The 21,240-nt window shown below is 45.5% G+C and overlaps 1 protein-coding gene across 6 annotated transcripts in view; it reads left to right on the plus strand.

Annotated features, from left to right (window-relative positions):
• Positions 1–21,240, plus strand: part of zc3hc1 (zinc finger C3HC-type containing 1) — a 52,169-nt gene that overhangs the window by 16,798 nt on the left and 14,131 nt on the right. For 5 of the 6 annotated variants that reach the window (XM_062983360.1, XM_062983361.1, XM_062983357.1 and 2 more), the window contains exons 6-9: positions 15,937–16,094; positions 17,744–17,987; positions 18,087–18,311; positions 20,689–20,895. In XM_062983360.1, the coding sequence (XP_062839430.1) occupies positions 15,937–16,094; positions 17,744–17,987; positions 18,087–18,311; positions 20,689–20,895 (834 nt within the window). The remainder of the gene's footprint in view (positions 1–15,936; positions 16,095–17,743; positions 17,988–18,086; positions 18,312–20,688; positions 20,896–21,240) is intronic. The other variant, XM_062983359.1, reaches the window with a different exon arrangement.

Here is a 21,240-nt window from a genome sequence, read left to right on the forward strand (position 1 = left end):
CCAGTTTACTAAATAAATCCACCACCACCCAAATACAAGTATAACCCCCAGACTTAGGCAAATCTGAAATAAAATCCATGGAAATGATTTGCCATGGCCTGTCCGGAACAGGTAAAGACGACAACAACCCTCTAGGGCGCCCAACAGGCGTCTTACTCTGCTGGCAAACGGCGCAGCTGTCACAAAAGCGCAGAATGTCTTGCCGCATCTTTGGCCACCAATAGCTCCTGGTAATGAGCTGCACGGTCTTGAATCTGCCAAAGTGCCCAGCCATGGGTTCGTCATGGTGGGCTCTAATCACCTCCAACCTGAGGGCCCCCACTGGTACGTAGACCTGCCCCCTGCGTACCAATACTCCGTCTTGATCTTGTAGATGCGGCAGTATGGTACGGTTACCTGCTGAGAGCAGCATCAGTTGCTCCTGTGTCCACACATCATCCCTCTGAGCCTCAAGGATCTGGTCATGTAACCCGAGCTCATTATCTACAACACACAGAGAGGCAGTAGGCAAGATGGTCTGACATACAACCTGCTCATTGGTCTTAAACTCCGGCTTGCGGGATAAAGCATCGGCCCGCAAGTTTGCCTTCCCCTCTACGAACTGCACCTTGAAGTTAAACCTGGAGAAAAACAAAGCCCATCGGATTTGACGCTGGTTTAACTTCTTTGCTGTTTGCAAGTGCTCTAAATTCTTGTGATCAGATCTGACCACGATCTGGTGCCGTGCCCCTTCAAGCCAGTGCCGCCACACCTCAAACGCCACCTTAATCGCCAACAACTCCTTCTCCCATATGGTATAGTTCTGCTCGAAGGGTGTTAGTTGCCGCGAGTAAAATCCACAGGGACGCAAGGTCCCTGAGGAGTCCTTCTGAGACAATACAGCCCCCAACGCGTAGCTAGAAGCGTCCGCTTCTACCACGAACGGTTTGTCAACATCAGGATGGGTTAGTATGTTGTCCGATTGAAAACTAGACTTAAGTTGTAGAAACGCCTCGTGAGCTTCCCGCCCCCACACAAATGGCTGTTTCTTGCGCAGAAGCTGCGTCAAAGGTACCGTGAGCTTTGCAAAATTCGGAATAAACTCCCGGTAGTAATTAGCAAAACCTAAGAACCTTTGTACATCCTTCTTAGTTTTCAGCTCCTGCCATGAGTTGACGGCGTCAACCTTATGTGGGTCCATTTTAAGTTCCCTACCTGACACTACATGACCTAGGAACTCCACTTCAGGCACATGAAAGACGCATTTGGAAGCCTTGGCGAAAAGCCCATTAGCCCGCAGTCGGTGCAGAACCTGCTTGACATGTTGACGATGTTCTTTCTCGTCCTTAGAAAAAATCAAGATATCATCCAAATAAATCACTAAAAATTGGTCAATTAGGTCCCTGAACACATCGTTCATGAACCTCTGGAAGACCGCAGGAGCATTACAAAGCCCAAAAGGCATGACTCGGAACTCGTGGCATCCGAAACACGTGTTAAATGCCGTCTTCCATTCATCCCCTTCCCGTATACGGATTAAGTTATAGGCCCCCCGCAGGTCAAGCTTGGTAAAGACCTTAGCCCCTTGCACCCTTGATAACAGTTCCGAGATTAAAGGGAGCGGGTACCTATCCCGAATGGTGTATTTGTTTAGGATCCGATAGTCGCAGACCAGCCTAAGTTCCCCAGTCTTTTTGGCTACAAAGAATACTGGTGCCGCAGTTGGAGAACTAGATGGGCGAATAAACCCCTTGGCTAAATTTTCATCTAAAAACTCCCGCAAAGCTTGCCTTTCCGGTACAGTCAAGGCATACAGCCTCCCTGCTGGCAGTTTCGCACCTTCTGCCAACTTGATGGCGCAATCATATGGCCTGTGCGGTGGTAATTTGTCCGCTTCTCTTTTACAAAATACATCAGAGAACTCCCCATACTCAGCAGGCACTCCCTCCATATCAGCATGAGTAACGTTTAGAGTGCAACAATCCTGCCTCTTTAAGATCACTTTACGTGTTGCCCAATCCACTTGTGGGTTTACTACAGCTAGCCAATCCATCCCCAGGATCACATCATATCGAGGCAAGCTCGTAATATCCCACACAAACGTTCCCGTTACTCCCTGCACCTCCCACGTTACTGCTGAGGTTTCCTGGTTAACCACCCCAGTCTCCAGCAGTCTCCCATCTGCTCCCTCCACCCACACGTCGCATGCCTTGCGCACTCTAGGAATGCCATGCTTCTTAGCAAACTCAATATCTACATAGGAGACCGTAGCTCCTGAGTCCAGCAGTGCCAGAGTAGAAACAAGTTCCCTTCCCCCAACAGATAATGTAATGGGTACGAAAACATGCTTCCTCCCCTCAGTTGACTGCTTGAGGAGCCCTAGTGCGTTGGACTCACGTCGCACTAGGGCTGGCCTTTTCCCGAAAGCTGGGAAGGTTTCACATTACAATTTTTGGCAAAATGCCCAGCATTCCCACAGTACAAACACAAGCCCAGCTGCCTCCTACGGCTCTTTTCCTCTGTAGACAGTTTTTTAAAGACCCCAAGCTCCATGGGCTCTTCCCCCCCTCACCACAGGTGCCCTGGTTACATGCATGGGTGGCGCACACATTGCTTTTGAGTGTTTACGAGCCTCGATCCTTGCGTCTAAACGCAGCACCTTAGCTACTAAGGCGTCCCAGCTTTCAGCCGGCTCCAAGCGTGCTAATTCATTCTGGAGCATATCACTTAACCCGGCAGTAAATAAAAGCATGAATGCATTCTCCCCCCAATCCAGCTGGTGGCGATACAGGTTAAACTTATTTAAGTAATCCAAAACAGTCCCCTTTCCCTGTTTCAACCGATACAGAGCCCACCCAGCGTTCTCCGTGCGGAGAGGATCCCCAAAAGTATCAGTTAACAACTTTTTGAAATTATTCAAATTGTCCTTGACTGGGTCATTTCCCAAAATTAAATTAGTGGCCCATTGTCCTGCGGGACCGGTCAACAAACTCAAAATAAAAGCCACCTTACTAGTGTCAGTAGGAAAAGCATGAACACTGAGCTGTGAAAAATAAAGCTCCACTTGTGCCAAAAAGGTTGGCAACTTGCACCTGGTTCCGTCAAAGCGTTCAGGAGTCAAAACATGTCCTTTCACAGCAAAAGCTGTTTGGCTTACGGTAAAGGCCGTTTGCAATTGGTCTACTTTGGCTCTTAACTCATCCATCGTCTTCCTGACGGGTTTATTGCTGCAATAAACTTTTTATGGGCGTCGGGCAATCTGTCAAGGACAGAACGCCACAAGATTCAAAGTAACAGAGTTTATTAGATTACAGAACTCAAAAATGCCCGTAAAAACACAAGGGCCAGGCAGTTTTTGCCTTTAGAAGCAAAAAGGGACAAAAGTAAATGTTCAAAAGATAAACCGGATTAAACCGGAGTTTAATCCGGGTAAAAACAAACTGCTTGCTTCAGCCTAGGTATTAACAGAACGAAAGCCAAGGAACAAAAGATACAAAGAATGCAACTAATTGGCAGCAGATTCCTCTCTGCTGCCAGCACTGTGCTTAGAGTAACTTGCGTCGCTCCCACACACACACAGTAGACAGGATCTCCAACACGAGCAATTCAGCCAAGGATTGTAGAAGTAGAGTAGACCAGTTCCGTTCCGTAGATCAAAGCCAGAAGCAGACGTTTGTAGTTTTTCCAAGTCCAAGAAGGGGGGAAGACAAGCCGTGGTCAGTTCAGTCCGGGTTCTCAAAGCAGGAGATGGCGTCCGTCAGAAAGACGACGGAAGGTCAAGCTAATAAGAGTAAGCACAGGTTTGCACAAACAAATGCCCACACAATCCCTCCCGCCGTCTGACCTTGGATTCCAATCAACTTACGTCTCAGCACAGGAAAGCACACAAGTCTTCAGGGAAGCGTCCCACACACACACGGATCCCAAGCGTTTGCCCAGATTACCTTGCCCGACGCAATTTGCAATTGCTCCCAAGCCCCATTTTATGCCAGTTACAAATCTTCATCACTGTCAGCTGTCCTCCTTAACCCGGGCGTTTCCTCATCACTTTCCTCGTCAGAGCTGGAACACCTCTGACTACGCCCAACAGCATCTCCAGCTGTGGATCCCGTCCCATCCCTCCAGCTAAGCCATGGGTCTAATCCTGAAGGTCCCCATTCATCTTCTGTCCCATCATGGCCAGTGGCACCCAATTCCTCCCTTACCCGAGTCCAATCCATCTCATCCTCCTCTGAGCTAACCAGCCCCTCCTCCATTCTCTCCGTAAACCCTTCGAAAGATTCTTCGTCAGATGGTGCTGCAAATATGTCTCGCAGTCTTTTTCTCTCTCGCTCCTCGAGAGTATCTGACTCTCGAGGAGTCTTACGCCCACGTCTGTCAGTAACAGAGCCATGAGGCTCAATCATAACATGTCACCAATATATTACAGAACTATTAAAGAAACAAAATCAACCAATACAAGGTTGATTACGAGTACATGTGGTATAACTCAACTTCCACTACTTTCTAGTTCCATCTTAGTCTCCTACTTATGCATATCTCTTTATTTCCCCCTTCTCAAAATAGCTGTAATTCAGTTTCGCCTTTTATTCTATTTGTTGGATCATGGAAATAGTCTGATTTAGTTCCTTGTACAGTAGAGTCTCGCTTAATCCAACGTAAACAGGCCAGCAGAAGCTTGGATAAGCGAATATCTTGGATAATAAGGAGGGATTAAGGAAAAGCCTATTAAACATCAAATTAGGTTATGATTTCACAAATAAAGCACCAAAACATCATGTTATACAACAAAATTGACAGAAAAAGCAGTTCAATACGCAGTAATGTTATGTTGTAATTACTGTATTTATGACTTTAGCACCAAAATATCATGATATATTGAAAACATTGACTAAAAAATGGCTTGGATTATCCAGAGGCTTGGATAAGCGAGGCTTGGATAAGTGAGACTCTACTGTACATGTGGTATAACTCAACTTCCACTCCTTTCTACCGTGTTTCCCCGAAAATAAGACAGTGTCTTATATTATTTTTTGCTCCCAAAGATGTGCTAGGTCTTATTTTCAGGGGATGTCTTATTTTTCCATGAAGAAGAATTCACATTTATTGTTGAACAAAAAATGAACATTTATTATATAATGTACAATAGTTGTCATCACAAACCAGCATAACCAGACAAACTGTGAATCCTATCAAGAATTTCTTCTTACTACCATTATTTCCATGTACAACACTCTATGGTATGTACATGTACAAATCCTGCATGCTCTGGTGTTCTGTTTGACAGGCGCTTGGCCTGCTTCTATACAAAAACTTTGCTAGGTCTTACTTTCAGGGGAGGTCTTATATTTAGCAATTCAGCAAAACTTCTACTAGGTCTTATTTTTCGGGGATGTCTTATTTTCGGGGAAACAGGGTAGTTCCATCTTAGTCTCCTACTTATGCCTATCTCCTTATCCCCCCTCTTCCAGGAATAGTTGTGATTTAATTTTACCTTTAATTCTATTTGTTGGATCATGGAAATGGACTGATTTAGTTCCTTGTACAGTAGAGTTTCACTTATCCAAGCTAAATGGGCCGGCAGAACCTTGGATAAGCGAATATCTTGGATAATAAGGAGGAATTAAGGAAAAGCCTATTAAACATCAAATTAGGTTATGATTTTACAAATTAAGCACCAAAACATCATGTTATACAACAAATTGGACAGAAAAAACATCAATTGGACAGAAAAAGTAGTTCAGTACGCAGTAATGTTATGTTCTAATTACTGTGTTTACGAATTTAGCACCAAAATATCACGATATATTGAAAACATTGACTACAAAAATGGCTTGGATAATCCAGAAGCTTGGATAAGCGAGTCTTGGATAAATGAGACTCTACTGTATTTTCTTTTTCCCTTCGCTTTGGCAGTCAGTTCTTTCCAGTTCAAGGCCCAGTTCCCCTAGGATATTTGTTTATATATTTATTTTTCCTTTCAGTGATATAATCCTGTAGCATAAACTCTGCTAAATATTTGTATCATGTTTCTATTTTCCATTTTTGTCCTCTTTCCATCCTGGCGCAACCATTGCTTTAGCTGCTCCTATCGTATATGTTATAATATCTGCCCAGTCTTCATTACAACCTTTTCCTTCCATTTTCATGATAAAAACAAGTTTTTATCCAACTCTATATTTAGCTCAGATATTTCTTCCATTTCACCCTTTATTTTCCTATACAATTTTTGTGCCTTGCCAGTCTCACCACATATGTATAAAGGGTCCTGCTTCATCACATTTATAGCAACACAATTTTGTTGCGCTTTTGGTAATAAGGGCTAGTTGATCAGGGGTTCCATACCATTGTGTTAGTATTTTCCATTGTGTTTCCTTAATTCTTAGGTTCCTTTACAGGTGAGGGAGAGGAGTAAGGATGGAAATTGGGAAAAGTGGTTAAATTGATTGGATCAATTGTTTGGTTAGCAACATCTGCACATACTTAGGGGCTCTATAGGTTGTTTTCATATTTTGTGTGTTCAGTGACTGAAATCTCTAGCATTGAATAAGAAAACATCCTAAGTGATTCTGAAAAAATAATTTTCAGACAATAACTATTAGAATTTCAGTGCTAACATAAGGCTAAATTCTAAGCATTTAAATTCTAAGTCATGTGGCGGGGGTGGGGGTGGTTTGTACTCCCACTTAACTACTATGTAGCGGAGTCCAAAACTGAATTTTCCCCAACCATGCTCAAAACCAAGCCATTCAGAAGATCCTGTCAGAGTAATTTACGCAGCGCAGCAGCAGATGGATGGAGTCAGTGGAACGCTGAACGAAGAGACATCAGAACCGATGGTAAAACTATATACAAGTTTTACTGAAAGCAGTAATAAAGACAAATAGACTTGCAGACAATGGACACAGGACTCAGCAGACAGCATTCAACTCAATTTAGAACAGATCTGAACTGATGCAATCAGCAATGCGCACACACTTATGTCTGGACACTCCCCAGTTCCAGCCACACATCAAGGACATCACAGCTTCTTAGCAATTAACTCTTTCCAGACTATAGTACACTCTGGATGATGCAATCAGTATGCAATACAGGCAAGACACAAATTGCATTTAAACACTACTAATACACAAATCCCACATTAACAGTTCCATAGGCAATGCCATACTTCAGTATGTTCTGAATCTACTCATATTAGATAAAGGCTGATCAGCCATGAAACTCACTGGGCTGTTTCTCAGCCTAGAGCAGGGGTCCCCAAACTTGTGAAGCAGAGGGCCGGTCCACAATCCTTCAGACTGTGGAGGGGCCGAATTATCATTTGAAAAAAACAAAACAAATTCCTATGCACACTGCACATGTCTTATTTGTAGTGCAACAACAACAACAATGAAAAAACAATACAATATTTAAAAATGAAAACAATTTTAACCAACATAAACCTATCAGGATTTCAATGGAAAGTGTGGGCCTGCTACTGGCCAATGAGATAGTCAAGTTAATTAGGATTGTTGTTGTTGTGTGCCTTCAAGTCATTTCAGACTTTGACTGAGCCTAAGTCTAAAATTAATTATTTATTTACTGCATTTATTTACTGCATTTATATCCCACCCTTCTCACCCTGAAGGGGACTCAGAGCAGCTGTATGTACATACAATATATTACATTATTAGCATAACACAATATTAGCATTATATATTACTATATTGAACTATACCACTATACTATTATATAATATGTAATATATAACATATAATTAATATTATTATATGGTATTACTATTAGTATTATATTGTATAACATAATATTATTATCAATATTATATGTATATACAATATATTACATTATTAAAACTGATATAAAAATATTATATTATAAAACTGAGGGTGGGGGCCTTGGAGGGTTTGCGGCTTATACTCAGGTGAGGATCTGTGATGACCCATGGGCCTTGTAGTCCTGCTCCGGACATTGTAATTCCTGATGAAGATGAAAACTTGGGTTTTTTACCTTCCCAGTCTGAACTGGATTCCTCTCAGTCAGATCTTTCCCAGGCAGATCTGGGAACCTTGCACCTGCAAGAAAGTTGTCTCCCAGAAGTATGTCAAACAAGCCCAGAACCTACTTCTCCCGTGTTCTTGCGCCGGGAGTTTTGTAAACAACAGAGAAGTTTGGATTCAGCTTCGCGCAGGAGTGCAAGAATTGCAGCTAAGAATGTAGCCAATTAAGACTGCTTCTCGTGAGAATCTTTAAGGAGTTTAACATCTGGTCTCAGAGTTTAGCTTTCGTTTCTGATTCCCAGAGTACTGCTTCGGTGGGAAAGTTAGACTCTATTTAGGTGTTTTACCCACGGAGTATCTTCGCGGAGTCAATTCGTCAGCCTACGGAGCGAGTTGTGTCTGGACAGCGCGCTCCGATTCAAGCCTCGCTCCTGCTCAAGCCTTGCCTTGCTATCCAGCCTTCGCCTTGCTTCCCAGCCTTTGTTTATCTACGGACTTTGCCTTGTTTCCCAGGATCAATCCTTGCCTTGTTCCACGGATTTTACCAAGTTATTCCACGGACCTTGTTCTTGTTCCTAGTTACCTTGTTCCACGTTTTAAGCCTTGTTTCAAGTATCAAGTTATTTCCTAGCCTTGCTCAAGTTTATGGACTAAAGGACCTTGTCATCTCCCCTCACTTTGCCTGGCAAAGTGAGTGTTTCGGTTATTGGATTACAACTTTGGACCATAATATTTCTTATTGGACATTGCTTTTTTGGTCCAATTTTGACCTTTCCTGAAAGGTCCGCTTCTGAACTAACTTTTACATTTGTTTTTATTAACCTTAAATATTTCCTTAATAAAGATATTAGTTAGAATCTGGCCTCTGCGTATGGTTATTGGTGCTCTGTAGCCTGGGTCGTGACAGTTTGACTCCGCCACCCTAAGCACCAATTAACCTCGGCCAGAATGTCTACCGGAACCGTGCCCGGTGGACAGCCACTGAGCTACACCATCAGCAAGGACGAAGTGGATCGCATCCGCGACAGACTCAACGCCCAGGATGGAGAAATAAAGGGCTTGCGGGAGCGCGGAATCCGCCTCCCGGCCATGGCGTTGCCTACCAAGTTTACTGGAGAAGCTTCTAAGGTTCATGTTTTCCGTCGCCAATGTCAAGCTTATCTAGAGGCCCGTGATGCCGAGTTTCCCCAAGAAGACATCAAAGTGGCGTGGGTTTACAGTCTTCTAGACGGGCCAGCGGCCAATTGGGCGACGGCACTGTTCGACCAAGCCTCTCCACACCTAAGATCAGCGCAACACTTCTTGGACCACCTCAAGGAGACTTGGGGAATCGAGGACAATTTGGAGGCAGCCGGTCACAAACTCCGTCGCCTTTTCCAAGGAGACAGACCTATGTCTCAGTATATAGCCGAGTTCCGAGTGCTGGCCCACAACACCGGCTGGAACGATGTAGCCCTCAGAGGACAATTCCGGGAGGGTCTCAACATTGAAATGCTGGAAGAAATCTCCAAGGTGGATCCTCCCCAGACCCTCGAGGCACTCATTGATCAATGTTTACGGGCTGAAGTCATGATTGCCAACAGGAAACAGTGGGTACGAGGCCAGGGCAGTAGAGCCGGGGCAAAACCCCCCGCTCCCGCCAGCGTTCAGCCACGTCCAGTGTGGAGACCCCCACCGCCAACCCCATACCCCAGAGGAGGCGAGGAGGTGCCGATGCAGTTGGGCAATGTGCGTCCCAGACTAGATGCCGCCGAGAAGGCCCGTCGTCAACGCTTAAACCTCTGTTGGTACTGCGGGAACGGGGGCCACTTCGCCAGAGAGTGCCCAGCCAAAGGGAAGCCGGCCGCCCGTCTTGCGGCGGCGTCCTCCACGGAGACGAAGGCGTCTGAGCCGACTGGCACACAGCCGGCGGGGGAAGCCAACGACCGGGTGTAGAGAGGCTCGCCAACCCGGTCAAAAAATCCATTCAAGAGCCGCCAACCGGGGTCCTGTTCCTTCTCGTGGTCACATTATGGTCAGCAAAAAGGGGACCCGTCATGATCCACGCCATGATAGACTCTGGAGCTACCAACAATTTCATTGATAGAGAGTATGCCGACTCTCTGGGATTACAATATCATGATTTCAAGAATGCCCGTGTGGTGCAAGCCATAGACGGCCGCCCCCTCAAGACGGGCCCCGTAAGTCAGTGGTCGGAACCCACCAGGATGTGGATAAGGGAACATATGGAAGAGATTTCCTTCTTTGTTACCGAGGTCCCCCATTTCCCTGTGATTTTGGGAATTCCATGGCTGACTCTCCACGACCCTAACATCTCCTGGTCCAACAGAGAACTGCAGTTTGCTTCACCGTACTGCCAAAACCATTGCCTCGTAGCCAAGGTCTGCCATGCCACAGACACCGAGCCCATCATCACCTTGCCAAAGAAGTACTCCGAGTATTGGGATGTATTCAATGAGAAAGAAGCCGAAAAATTACCCCCACATAGACCTTATGACTGTGCCATTGACTTGGTGGAGGGGGCCCCGATCCCGCGAGGGCATCTCTACTCCCTGACTGAACCAGAGCAAGAAGCTCTCAGGGAATTCCTAGAGACAAACCTTCGCAAGGGATTCATCAGACCCTCTCAATCCCCAGCCGCCTCCCCAGTGATGTTTGTGAAGAAGAAGTCAGGGGAACTACGCTTGGTGGTGGACTACAGAGCATTGAACAATATCACCAAGCGGAACAGCTATCCCCTGCCCTTAATCTCGGATCTACTGGATCGGCTTCGAGGAGCCAAGGTTTACACCAAGCTGGATCTTCGGGGGGCTTACAACTTAGTTCGCATCAGGGAAGGGGACGAGTGGAAGACCGCCTTCCAGACCAAATTCGGATTATTCGAGTCCCGAGTTATGAATTTCGGTTTATGCGGAGCTCCCGCAACGTTCCAGCATTTTGTCAATGACATTTTTCAGGACTATCTAGACAGGTTCTTGATAATCTACCTGGACGATTTTTTGGTGTTTTCTAGATCACAATCAGAACATGAGAACCACGTCAAAATGGTGTTACAACGATTGCGGGATCATGGACTTTATGCCAAGCTGGAAAAATGCGCCTTTGATCTACAAGAGGTAGATTTCCTTGGTTACCGCATCTCGCCTCTAGGGCTTTCCATGGATCCAGCCAAGGTTTCAGCAGTATTGGAATGGCGGGCGCCAACTAACAAGAAAGAGGTGCAGCGTTTCTTGGGGTTCGCGAACTATTACCGCAAGTTCATTCCAGATTTTGCCCGCTGGTCCGACCCCATCACTAGCTGCATCCGTGGAAAGCAGCCTTTCCGCTGGACTGATCAAGCAGAGAAAGGGTTCCAGCAACTAAAGAAACTATTCACCTCCCAGCCAATTCTACAGCACCCAAATCCTGGAACCCCTTTTGTGGTGCAAGCGGACGCCTCTGATGTGGCAATTGGGGCTGTACTCTTACAACCGGTGGGAGATCACCTCCATCCCTGTGCCTTTTACTCTCGTCAACTAACCACACCAGAGAGGAATTACACCATTTGGGAAAAAGAACTACTGGCCATAAAGGCAGCCTTTGAAACTTGGAGACATTGGCTAGAAGGGGCCAAATTTCCCATTGAAGTCCACACTGATCATCGTAATCTAGAACATCTAAGAACTGCCCGCAAACTAAATCAGAGGCAGCAACGTTGGGCTTTATTCTTTGAACGTTTCAACTTCCAGATCCATTATGTGACCCCAGCCCAGACCAAGCAAGCAGACGCCCTGTCACGTAAACCGGAATACGCTGCAGGACGCAAGGAGACCCTTGAATCCCAACTACTACAACCCGAGAACTTTGCCACGCTCACAGTGGGGAACACCAAATCCACTCCCATTGGTTCAACTTCCTCTACTCCAGGACCCATCTGTGCTCAAGAAATCAGGGCTAGTCAGCAAGCAGATGCCTGGGCGCAGGACCAACTTCGTCAAGGTCTGCATTTTCCCTTTTCGCTTAAAGATGGACTGCTTTGCTATAGAAATCATGTTTATATCCCACCCGGACCGGGCAGGGAAAAAGCGCTTCGTCTGTGTCATGACTGCAAACCAGCAGGGCATTTCGGACTATTTAAAACCATGCATCTGATCCTAAGGGATTTTTGGTGGCCCAAGATCCGCAAAGATGTGGAAAAATATGTCAACACCTGCCCAGTATGCCAGCGCTCCAAGATAAGAAGGGAGAAACCCTCAGGGCTTCTACATCCCCTTCCTACCCCATCTCGCCCATGGGAAATAATTTCTGTGGATTTCATCACTGACCTACCACCTTCCTGTGGATTCACCACGATCCTAGTGGTGGTGGACCTTTTCACCAAGTTAGCCCATTTCATACCCTGTGAAGGTCTCCCCACGGCCAAAGAGACTGCAGATCTATTCCTTCAACATGTTTTCAGACTACATGGATTGCCCAAGAGTTTAGTCACAGACCGTGGTTCTCAATTCACCTCTCGTTTTTGGAAGGCACTACAAAAACTATTGGGCATAGACTCTCGTTTATCTTCAGCTCATCATCCTCAAACAGATGGGCAAACGGAGCGCACCAATGCCACCTTGGAGCAGTATCTTCGCTGTTATGTAAACTACCAACAGGACAATTGGGCTTCTCTGTTACCACTGTCTGAGTTTGCCTACAACAATGGAGTTCAAGCTTCTACAAAAGAAACGCCGTTCTTTGCAAACTACGGCTTCCACCCACGTTTCTTTCCCCCTGTCATTGAAACTTCAGAAGTCCCCGCAGCAGAGGATTGGCTGCAGGAACTCACAGCGGTGCAACAACTTTTGCTCCAGCAACTGGACCAAGCCAAGGAGGACTATAAACGCCACGCTGACAAACATCGCCAGCCGGGCCCCGAAATCAAGGTAGGAGATCGGGTTTTCCTGTCCACTCGCTTTCTGCCCTCCCACCGCCCTTGCCGGAAGTTAGATGCCCGTTTCATTGGCCCCTATCCAGTGGTGGCGCAATTAAACCCCGTGACTTTCAAACTCCAACTTCCGCGTTCAATGCGCATTCACCCAGTGTTTCACCGTTCCCTGCTCCTTCCGGCGGATGGTGTGCGACCTGATACAGACCAACCGGCCCCCCCTCCTGTTTTGATGAATGGGGAGGAGGAGTTCGAGGTTGAGGACATTTTGGATTCTCGCTTTCACCGCCGCCGCCTACAATATCTCATTGACTGGGTGGGTTTTGGCCCTGAGGAACGCTCTTGGGAAGACGCCTCCACAGTCCATGCTCCTGATCTAACCCGTCGCTTTCATCAGACCTATCCCGCCAAGCCGCGACCTCGCGCCTCGGGGAGAGGGCCCCAGTTTGGGAGGGGCCTTGAGGAGGGGGATAGTGTGATGACCCATGGGCCTTGTAGTCCTGCTCCGGACATTGTAATTCCTGATGAAGATGAAAACTTGGGTTTTTTACCTTCCCAGTCTGAACTGGATTCCTCTCAGTCAGATCTTTCCCAGGCAGATCTGGGAACCTTGCACCTGCAAGAAAGTTGTCTCCCAGAAGTATGTCAAACAAGCCCAGAACCTACTTCTCCCGTGTTCTTGCGCCGGGAGTTTTGTAAACAACAGAGAAGTTTGGATTCAGCTTCGCGCAGGAGTGCGAGGATTGCAGCTAAGAATGTGGCCAATTAAGACTGCTTCTCGTGAGAATCTTTAAGGAGTTTAACATCTGGTCTCAGAGTTTAGCTTTCGTTTCTGATTCCCAGAGTACTGCTTCGGTGGGAAAGTTAGACTCTATTTAGGTGTTTTACCCACGGAGTATCTTCGCGGAGTCAATTCGTCAGCCTACGGAGCGAGTTGTGTCTGGACAGCGCGCTCCGATTCAAGCCTCGCTCCTGCTCAAGCCTTGCCTTGCTATCCAGCCTTCGCCTTGCTTCCCAGCCTTTGTTTATCTACGGACTTTGCCTTGTTTCCCAGGATCAATCCTTGCCTTGTTCCACGGATTTTACCAAGTTATTCCACGGACCTTGTTCTTGTTCCTAGTTACCTTGTTCCACGTTTTAAGCCTTGTTTCAAGTATCAAGTTATTTCCTAGCCTTGCTCAAGTTTATGGACTAAAGGACCTTGTCATCTCCCCTCACTTTGCCTGGCAAAGTGAGTGTTTCGGTTATTGGATTACAACTTTGGACCATAATATTTCTTATTGGACATTGCTTTTTTGGTCCAATTTTGACCTTTCCTGAAAGGTCCGCTTCTGAACTAACTTTTACATTTGTTTTTATTAACCTTAAATATTTCCTTAATAAAGATATTAGTTAGAATCTGGCCTCTGCGTATGGTTATTGGTGCTCTGTAGCCTGGGTCGTGACAGGATCCTGGTTGGCTTATAAATGACCTTGGAGGGCCGCATCCGGCCCCCGGGCCTTTGTTTGGGGACCCCTGGCCTAGAGGAAGACAATAGCAAGTCTCTTTTTAACAAACCTTGTCAAGCAAACCCTGCGGTAGGTTCACCTTAGGGTTGCTATAGGTCACAAACAACTTCAAGGCACACAGCAGCAACAACCGAGACAACAAGACACTAAAGGCATCAGATCCCATCTAATCTTGGAAGCTAAGCAAGGTCCGCTCTGGTTGTTACTTGAATGAGAGACTGCCAACGAATACCTGGTGCTGTAGACTATATTTTGGAGGAAGTCCATTACAAGCACTGGTTCCCAACCTTTGGGCCCTCCAGGTGTTTTGGACTTCAACTCCCAGAAATCCCAGCCAGCTCACCAGCTGTTAGGAACTGTGGGAGCTGAAGTCCAAAACACCTAGAGGCCCAAAGGTTGGGAACCACTGATTTAGTGGTTGGATGGAGCCTCCGGTGGCCTAGGGGATAAAAGCCTTGTGACTTGAAGGTTGGGTTGCTGACCTAAAGGCTGCCAGGTTTGAATCCCACCTGGGGAGAGCGCAGATGAGCTCCCTCTATCAGCTCCAGCTCCATATGGGGACATGAGAGAAGCCTCCCACAAGGATGGTAAAGCATCAAAACATCTGGGTGTCCCCCGGGCAACGTCCTTGCAGACGGCCAATTCTCTCACTCCAGAAACAACTCTGGTTGCTCCTGACACGGAAAAAAAAAAGTGGTTGGATGTAGCAAATGGGCCATCTGATGAGGATAAGCTCACTGAACTGGGCTGTATCACAGCTGGTAAATCACCAGCAGTAATAAGATTTGCCAACTAAAAGGTGGCCAGTTCGAAGCCCGGTCGGGGTGAGCACCCGACTGTCAAGCCCTGCTCACTGTTTACCTAAGCAGTTCAAAAACAGTAGAGCTGTAAGTAGAGAAATTAGGTACCACTAATTTAGCGGGGGAAGTATTTTACCACATCATAAAATGCCGGTGATTGAAAGGAAGGAGGAAGTCCTGATGGCTCTTCGTCATAGAGAATGGAGCAACAGCACCCCTTGTGGTTGAATCCAAGCACAACCTCCAAGGCACCAGAGCTGGACTTTGAAACACAACATATCTCACTTTCTGTCCTGTTCTGTTCTGTTCTGTCTGTCCAAAATGGCATGGAATGTTTGCCATGTATGTGTACTGTCATCCGCCCTGAGTCCCCTTGGGGAGATAGGGCGGAATATAAATAAAGTTGTTGTTGTCGTTGTCATCTTCTGAATGTTCACTATTGCAAGGCGTACAATTAGTCCTCCACATTTGCAGGGCTAGGGACACAGAAAAGTAAAAACCACTGATTAAAAAATAGCCCCATAGTCTCCAGAGCAGCAGAAAACAAACTAGTTCCCTCCTCAATATGAACATCTTTTCCCATATTTAGATCATGGCTATTATGTTGTCTCTTTGTATAAAAGTATCCTCTATAGCAAGTATGGGCCAACTTTAGTCCTCCTCCAGGTGTTTTGGACTTCAACTCCCATTCAATTCCTAATAGCCCGTGTCAATTAATTGAGTTTTGTTATTGCTGGTTTCCCAGTCTTTGACAGAAGAGAAGATCAGCCAGTTGCTGCAGCTGATTGAGGAGGAAGCGGACTGCAAGGCAGAAGGGGAGAAAACACCATCACGGAAGCCTTTGGACCTCCTCCAGATCCACATCACGGCCTGTGTCTTGGCCCTGTGCGGCTGGACTAGCAGGTAAGTCGACAAAGCAAGCAGGTAGAGGTCCAGCCCATTCACAGACCACTCCTGGCTTGACTAGATCTTACAAGGCACATCTGAACTGACCATTCAATGCAGTTTCAAACCAATATTGAAGAAAACAATTTTGCATGGAATCAGTTTGAGGCCCAGATGGTGATTACGCAAACCACAGATATGCATTAAGGGCTTTCTTTCATGCACTTTTGTGGGAGATTGTTGTCTAGCCACCACAGACAGAAGCTAGCTTCAAACTGCATTTAGAATCATGACAGGAAAGGAGATTCCACCTGAACATGAGGAAGAACTTCCTCACTGTGAGAGAAAGCTGTTCAGCAGTGGAACTCTCTGGCCCAGACTGTGGAGGAGGCTCCTCCTTTGGAGGCTTTTAAGCCAAGGCTGGATGGCCATCTGTCGGGGGTGCTTTGAACGATTTTCCTGCTTCTTAGCAAAATGGGGTTGGATTGGATGGCCTGTGAGGTCTCTTCCAACTCTAGGATTCTGTGATTCTATATTAGACAATTACTGTATATCCTTGAGTATAAGCCTAGTTTTTCAGCCCATTTTTAAGGACTAAAAAAGCCCCCCTCGGCTTATACTCAGGTGAGGATCCTGGTTGGCTTATATTTGGGTCAGCTTGTACTCGAGAATATATGATACATTTATTATTTTTCTCTATTTTTATTGGTATGATTACATTTACTATTTTACTCTATTATTATTATTATTTATTAATACTGTTTTTGGGTCAGCTTGTACTCGAGAATATACGGTACATTTATTATTTTTCTCTATTTTTATTGGTATTATTACATTTATTATTTTACTCTATTATTGTTGCTACTATTACATTCATTTTACTCTATTATTATTACATTTACTATTTTACTCTATTATTATTATTATTTATTAATACTGTTTTTGGGTCAGCTTGTACTCGAGAATATATGGTACATTTATTATTTTTCTCTATTTTTATTGGTATTATTACATTTATTATTTTACTCTATTATTGTTGCTACTATTACATTCATTTTACTCTATTATTATTATTATTATTATTACATTTATTATTTCACTCTGATCTTATTATTATTACATTTGTTAGTCTACTCTATTATTACATTTCTTATTTTCCTGTATTTATTATTATTACATGTATTATTTATTATTATTAAAAGGATACATAAGCATCTTTACATTGAAGAAGATGAGAATAATGATTTAATCAGTTAGTCTTATCTTAAATTAGAGCTTGATGTAAATATTCAAAAACATTTAACCTACTGATGCCTCAATTAATGTAATTTTTTGGTATCCATTTTTATTTTTGAAATTTCCCACCCTCGGCTTATACTTGAGTCAATGTTTTCCCAGTTTTTTTGTGGTAAAATTAGGTGCCTTGGCTTATATTCGGGTTGGTTTATACTCGAGTATATATGGTATATGTTGGCTGGCCACCATTTCAGCTCACATTGAGTAAACCACCTGGCTAATGAAAGCAACATTTTCTGGTTGTACTGTCGTCTGAGCTTTTTTCCAACTTCCTTTATCAATTGTCAATCCTCCTTGAATCGTGGTGCCTAGTGTGTGATTTCTTTGCTCTACTGAGGGCCGTGGGTTTCTTGCCTTCTTTCCTGGCTCAGCCCGTCTTCGGGGTCCATCCAGCTCCCCCTGATCTCCTGCTGCCGCTGCCTGAGGAAGGCAGGCCTGTGGGGCTTCCACCAAATCGAGTCCGCCCCGCCAGAGACGGAGGTCTCCCCAGGCCTTGCCACTCCAGACGGGCGCCCCTCCTCTTCCTCCGACAAGGCCGGCCCCACCGTGCCCACCTCCCCCCGGCGCATGATGACCCGAAGCCGGGACACGACTCTTCCGCCGGGATCGGAGCAGGTAGGCCTCTAGCCTTGACTCCTGGAGGGAGGGCCGAGGTTGGCCCATGCCAGCTCTCGTTTGTCCATGGTGGTGCCTTGCCTCTCTTGTTTTGCTCAGCAGGAGAAGAGCCCGTCCCCCGTGATCAGCCGCATGCGCAGCTGGGACAGCACGAGCTCCGGTGAACGCGGGGAGCCGGAGTCGGCCAGCCCCGTCCCCAGCCCTCGCAGCCGCCCCGTCACCCGCAGCATGGGCCAAGGAGACATCAGCGGCCTCGGGGCGGAGGTCCCCTCCAGCCCCCTCCGGAAGGCCAAGCGGGCCCGGCTCTGCTCCTCCAGCAGCACGGTGAGATGAAGTCACGGGGAATGCGCCAGGCACATGGCTTAGCATCATGGCCACATGTTAGCAGTGTCCTTGTGCTGGAGAAAAGGTTCCTTTACTATTTGGGTGCATCTGCAGTTTGGCATTACAGACAGTTCCCACATTACAAGCAAAATCGATTCTGTAGGTTTGTTCTTAAGTTGAATTTGCATGTAAGTCAGAACAGGTGCTCCTTTGCTGTCTGTGGTCCTGTTCAGAAGGTTTCACCTCACTTCCCGTCCTTGTGAGATTTGGCTTTTGAACAATGTGGCTTGTTGTGGAAACAAGGATTGGAGAGAAAAGCTTCAGGGGAGACCCCTTTCCCCAATAATAATAATAATAATAATAATAATAATAATTATTATTATTATTATTATTATTATTATTATTATTATTATGTTGTTGTTGTTGTTGTTGTTTTTCGTTGATGTCGCCATCCCAGGTGACAGTCGCATTGACGAAAAACAACAGGAAAAACTCAGCCGCTATCAGGACCTCAGGATTGAACTTCAAAGACTCTGGCAGAAACCAGTGCAGGTGGTCCCGGTGGTGATGGGCACACTGGGTGCCGTGCCAAAAGATCTCAGCCGGCATTTGGAAGCAATAGACATTGACAAAATTACAATCTGCCAACTGCAAAAGGCCACCCTGCTGGGATCTGCGCGCATCATCCGAAAATACATCACACAGTCCTAGACACTTGGGAAGTGTTCGACTTGTGATCTTATGATATGAAATCCAGCATATCTATCTTGTTTGCTGTATAATAATAATAATAATAATAATAACAATAATAATAATAATTTGGGAAGTGTTTGACTTGTGATTTTGTGATACTAAATCCAGCATATCTATCTTGTTTGCTGTGTCATACAATGTCGTTGTGTCAATAATAATAATAATAATATCATCATCACACAGTCCTAAACACTTGGGAAGTGTTCAACTTGTGATTTTGTGATACGAAATCCAGCATATAGATCTCATTTGCTGTGTCATACTGTGTCTTTTGTGTCAATAATAATATTTATTTATACCCTGCTTTATCTCCCCAAAAGGGGCTCAAGACGGCTTGACATAAAAGCATTAGCACGGCATTTAAAATACACAAATATACAAAAATTAAAACAATTAAACACAAACAGCACTAAAAAAAATTCTGTTAAAATTCATCAAAATATGTTCAAAGTTAAAATCACATCATAGTAACTCTACCAGGAGTGGATTTCCTTTCTTTCTGAGGGGTAGATTTGTCTCATTTCCTGTTGTCACAGCCCTGTTATTTACTAGGAGTCGTTTATAAATCGGATGTTTTTAATTCAGGGACTGCCTGTACTGAAACAGTTCTGGAAGCGTGATAGCAAAAGAAAAGAGCTCAATTCTGCATTTCGTTGCAGAATAGTTCCACTTTGTATCCCTTTATTTGGACCAGAAAAGGGGGGTGCGACTATTACATGAGACTATTACCATGAAAATGAACAAAATCTGGCTACCAGTATTAAAAAACTCAAAAATCAGAACAGTAAATAAGACGCAACACTCTGAGACATGGGAACTAGGGGCAGTTAACAAAGAATGCCCCCAGGCAGAAAGTAGCCAAGAGATGAAGCCATTCAATGCAAATTAGGGTGATTAACTGCAACATTTACGCTGCCTCCAGCTGACAGGAGTTCTTCCCTCACCCTGGACTTCCCACAGATATATATAAACCTTCCTTGCTTAGTTTCTCCATACCTCACAACCTCTGAGGATGCCTGCCATAGATGTGGGCGAAACGTCAGGAAAGAATACTTCTAGAACATGGCCATACAGCCCGGAAAACATACAACAACCCTGAGCCCCAAATGGTTCTGCGACTATTACGCAAGGAACACAAAAATATCAATTTTGCCACCCTCAAAATGAGTGTGCAACTCTTGCGTGGTGGCGACTATTATGAGATGAAATACGAATATTTCGTGGGTTTTCCTCATCTTAAGCTGCATCTACACTGCCCCGGCTCAGTGCTATGGAATCCTGGGAGTCGTTCACTATTTGCACTTTTCTGGCCCACTCCTCTTTTAGGAGCCAACCCAGGTTTTTACCAAAGTATGTTTATTGCTTATTGGTATATGTGATTTTATCTGTTTTTGATTTGTTTTCTACTGTTGAGTTTTATATTGTTTGTTGCCTGGCCCTGGCCCTGGCCCCATGTAAGCCACCCTGAGTCCCCTCAAGGAGATGGGGCGGGGTATAAAATTATTATTATTATTATTATTATTATTATTATTATTATTATTATTATTATCTCCTCATTTCTCCCCTATCTTTCCCCTCCATGGCCCTCTCCCATTGAAACCGCTTTCTCCCTTTTCTTCTCCAGGATTCATGTGCCCGGAGCGTCTTTGATCCTGCCTCCCAGCACCGCGACTGGTGCCCTTGGGTCAATGCGGTGAAAGAGAGGCCAGCCCTCGAAGCGGAGGCTGGGAACCAGGTTGAAGAAGGGAAGGCTGCCCTTGGATGGCAGGCGGTGCTCAAGGCTCTCCTGGCCACCAAGCAGTCGGAGGGTCCGGCGGATGCGGAGTCCGAGGTGAGTCTTTCCGCTTATGGGGTTGGTGGGGTCTCCGGATTGGGACACAGCACCTTCTCCATAGAATAAGATGGGCAAACCTCAGCCCTTGACACAGACTGTAGCTCCCAGCATTGCTCAGTATTGACTGAGAGTTGCAACACGGCACTGGTTTGGGGGCTAACCTTAGCCACCTTTTGCCACAGATCCTACATTGTCCAGAATGATGTAAGAATTGAAGAGATTGAACTCTAGTAGGGCTTAACAATTCTGGGATGCATAGTTGTGTCGCAATGGCCCTCTGAATGTCCATTCTACACCAGTCCGCCAGCATTATGCATTACCAAAAGGGAGGCTATTTCTCTC

This window comes from Anolis carolinensis, chromosome 5, assembly GCF_035594765.1.
Source record: "Anolis carolinensis isolate JA03-04 chromosome 5, rAnoCar3.1.pri, whole genome shotgun sequence".
Taxonomy (NCBI): Eukaryota; Metazoa; Chordata; class Lepidosauria; order Squamata; family Dactyloidae; genus Anolis; species Anolis carolinensis.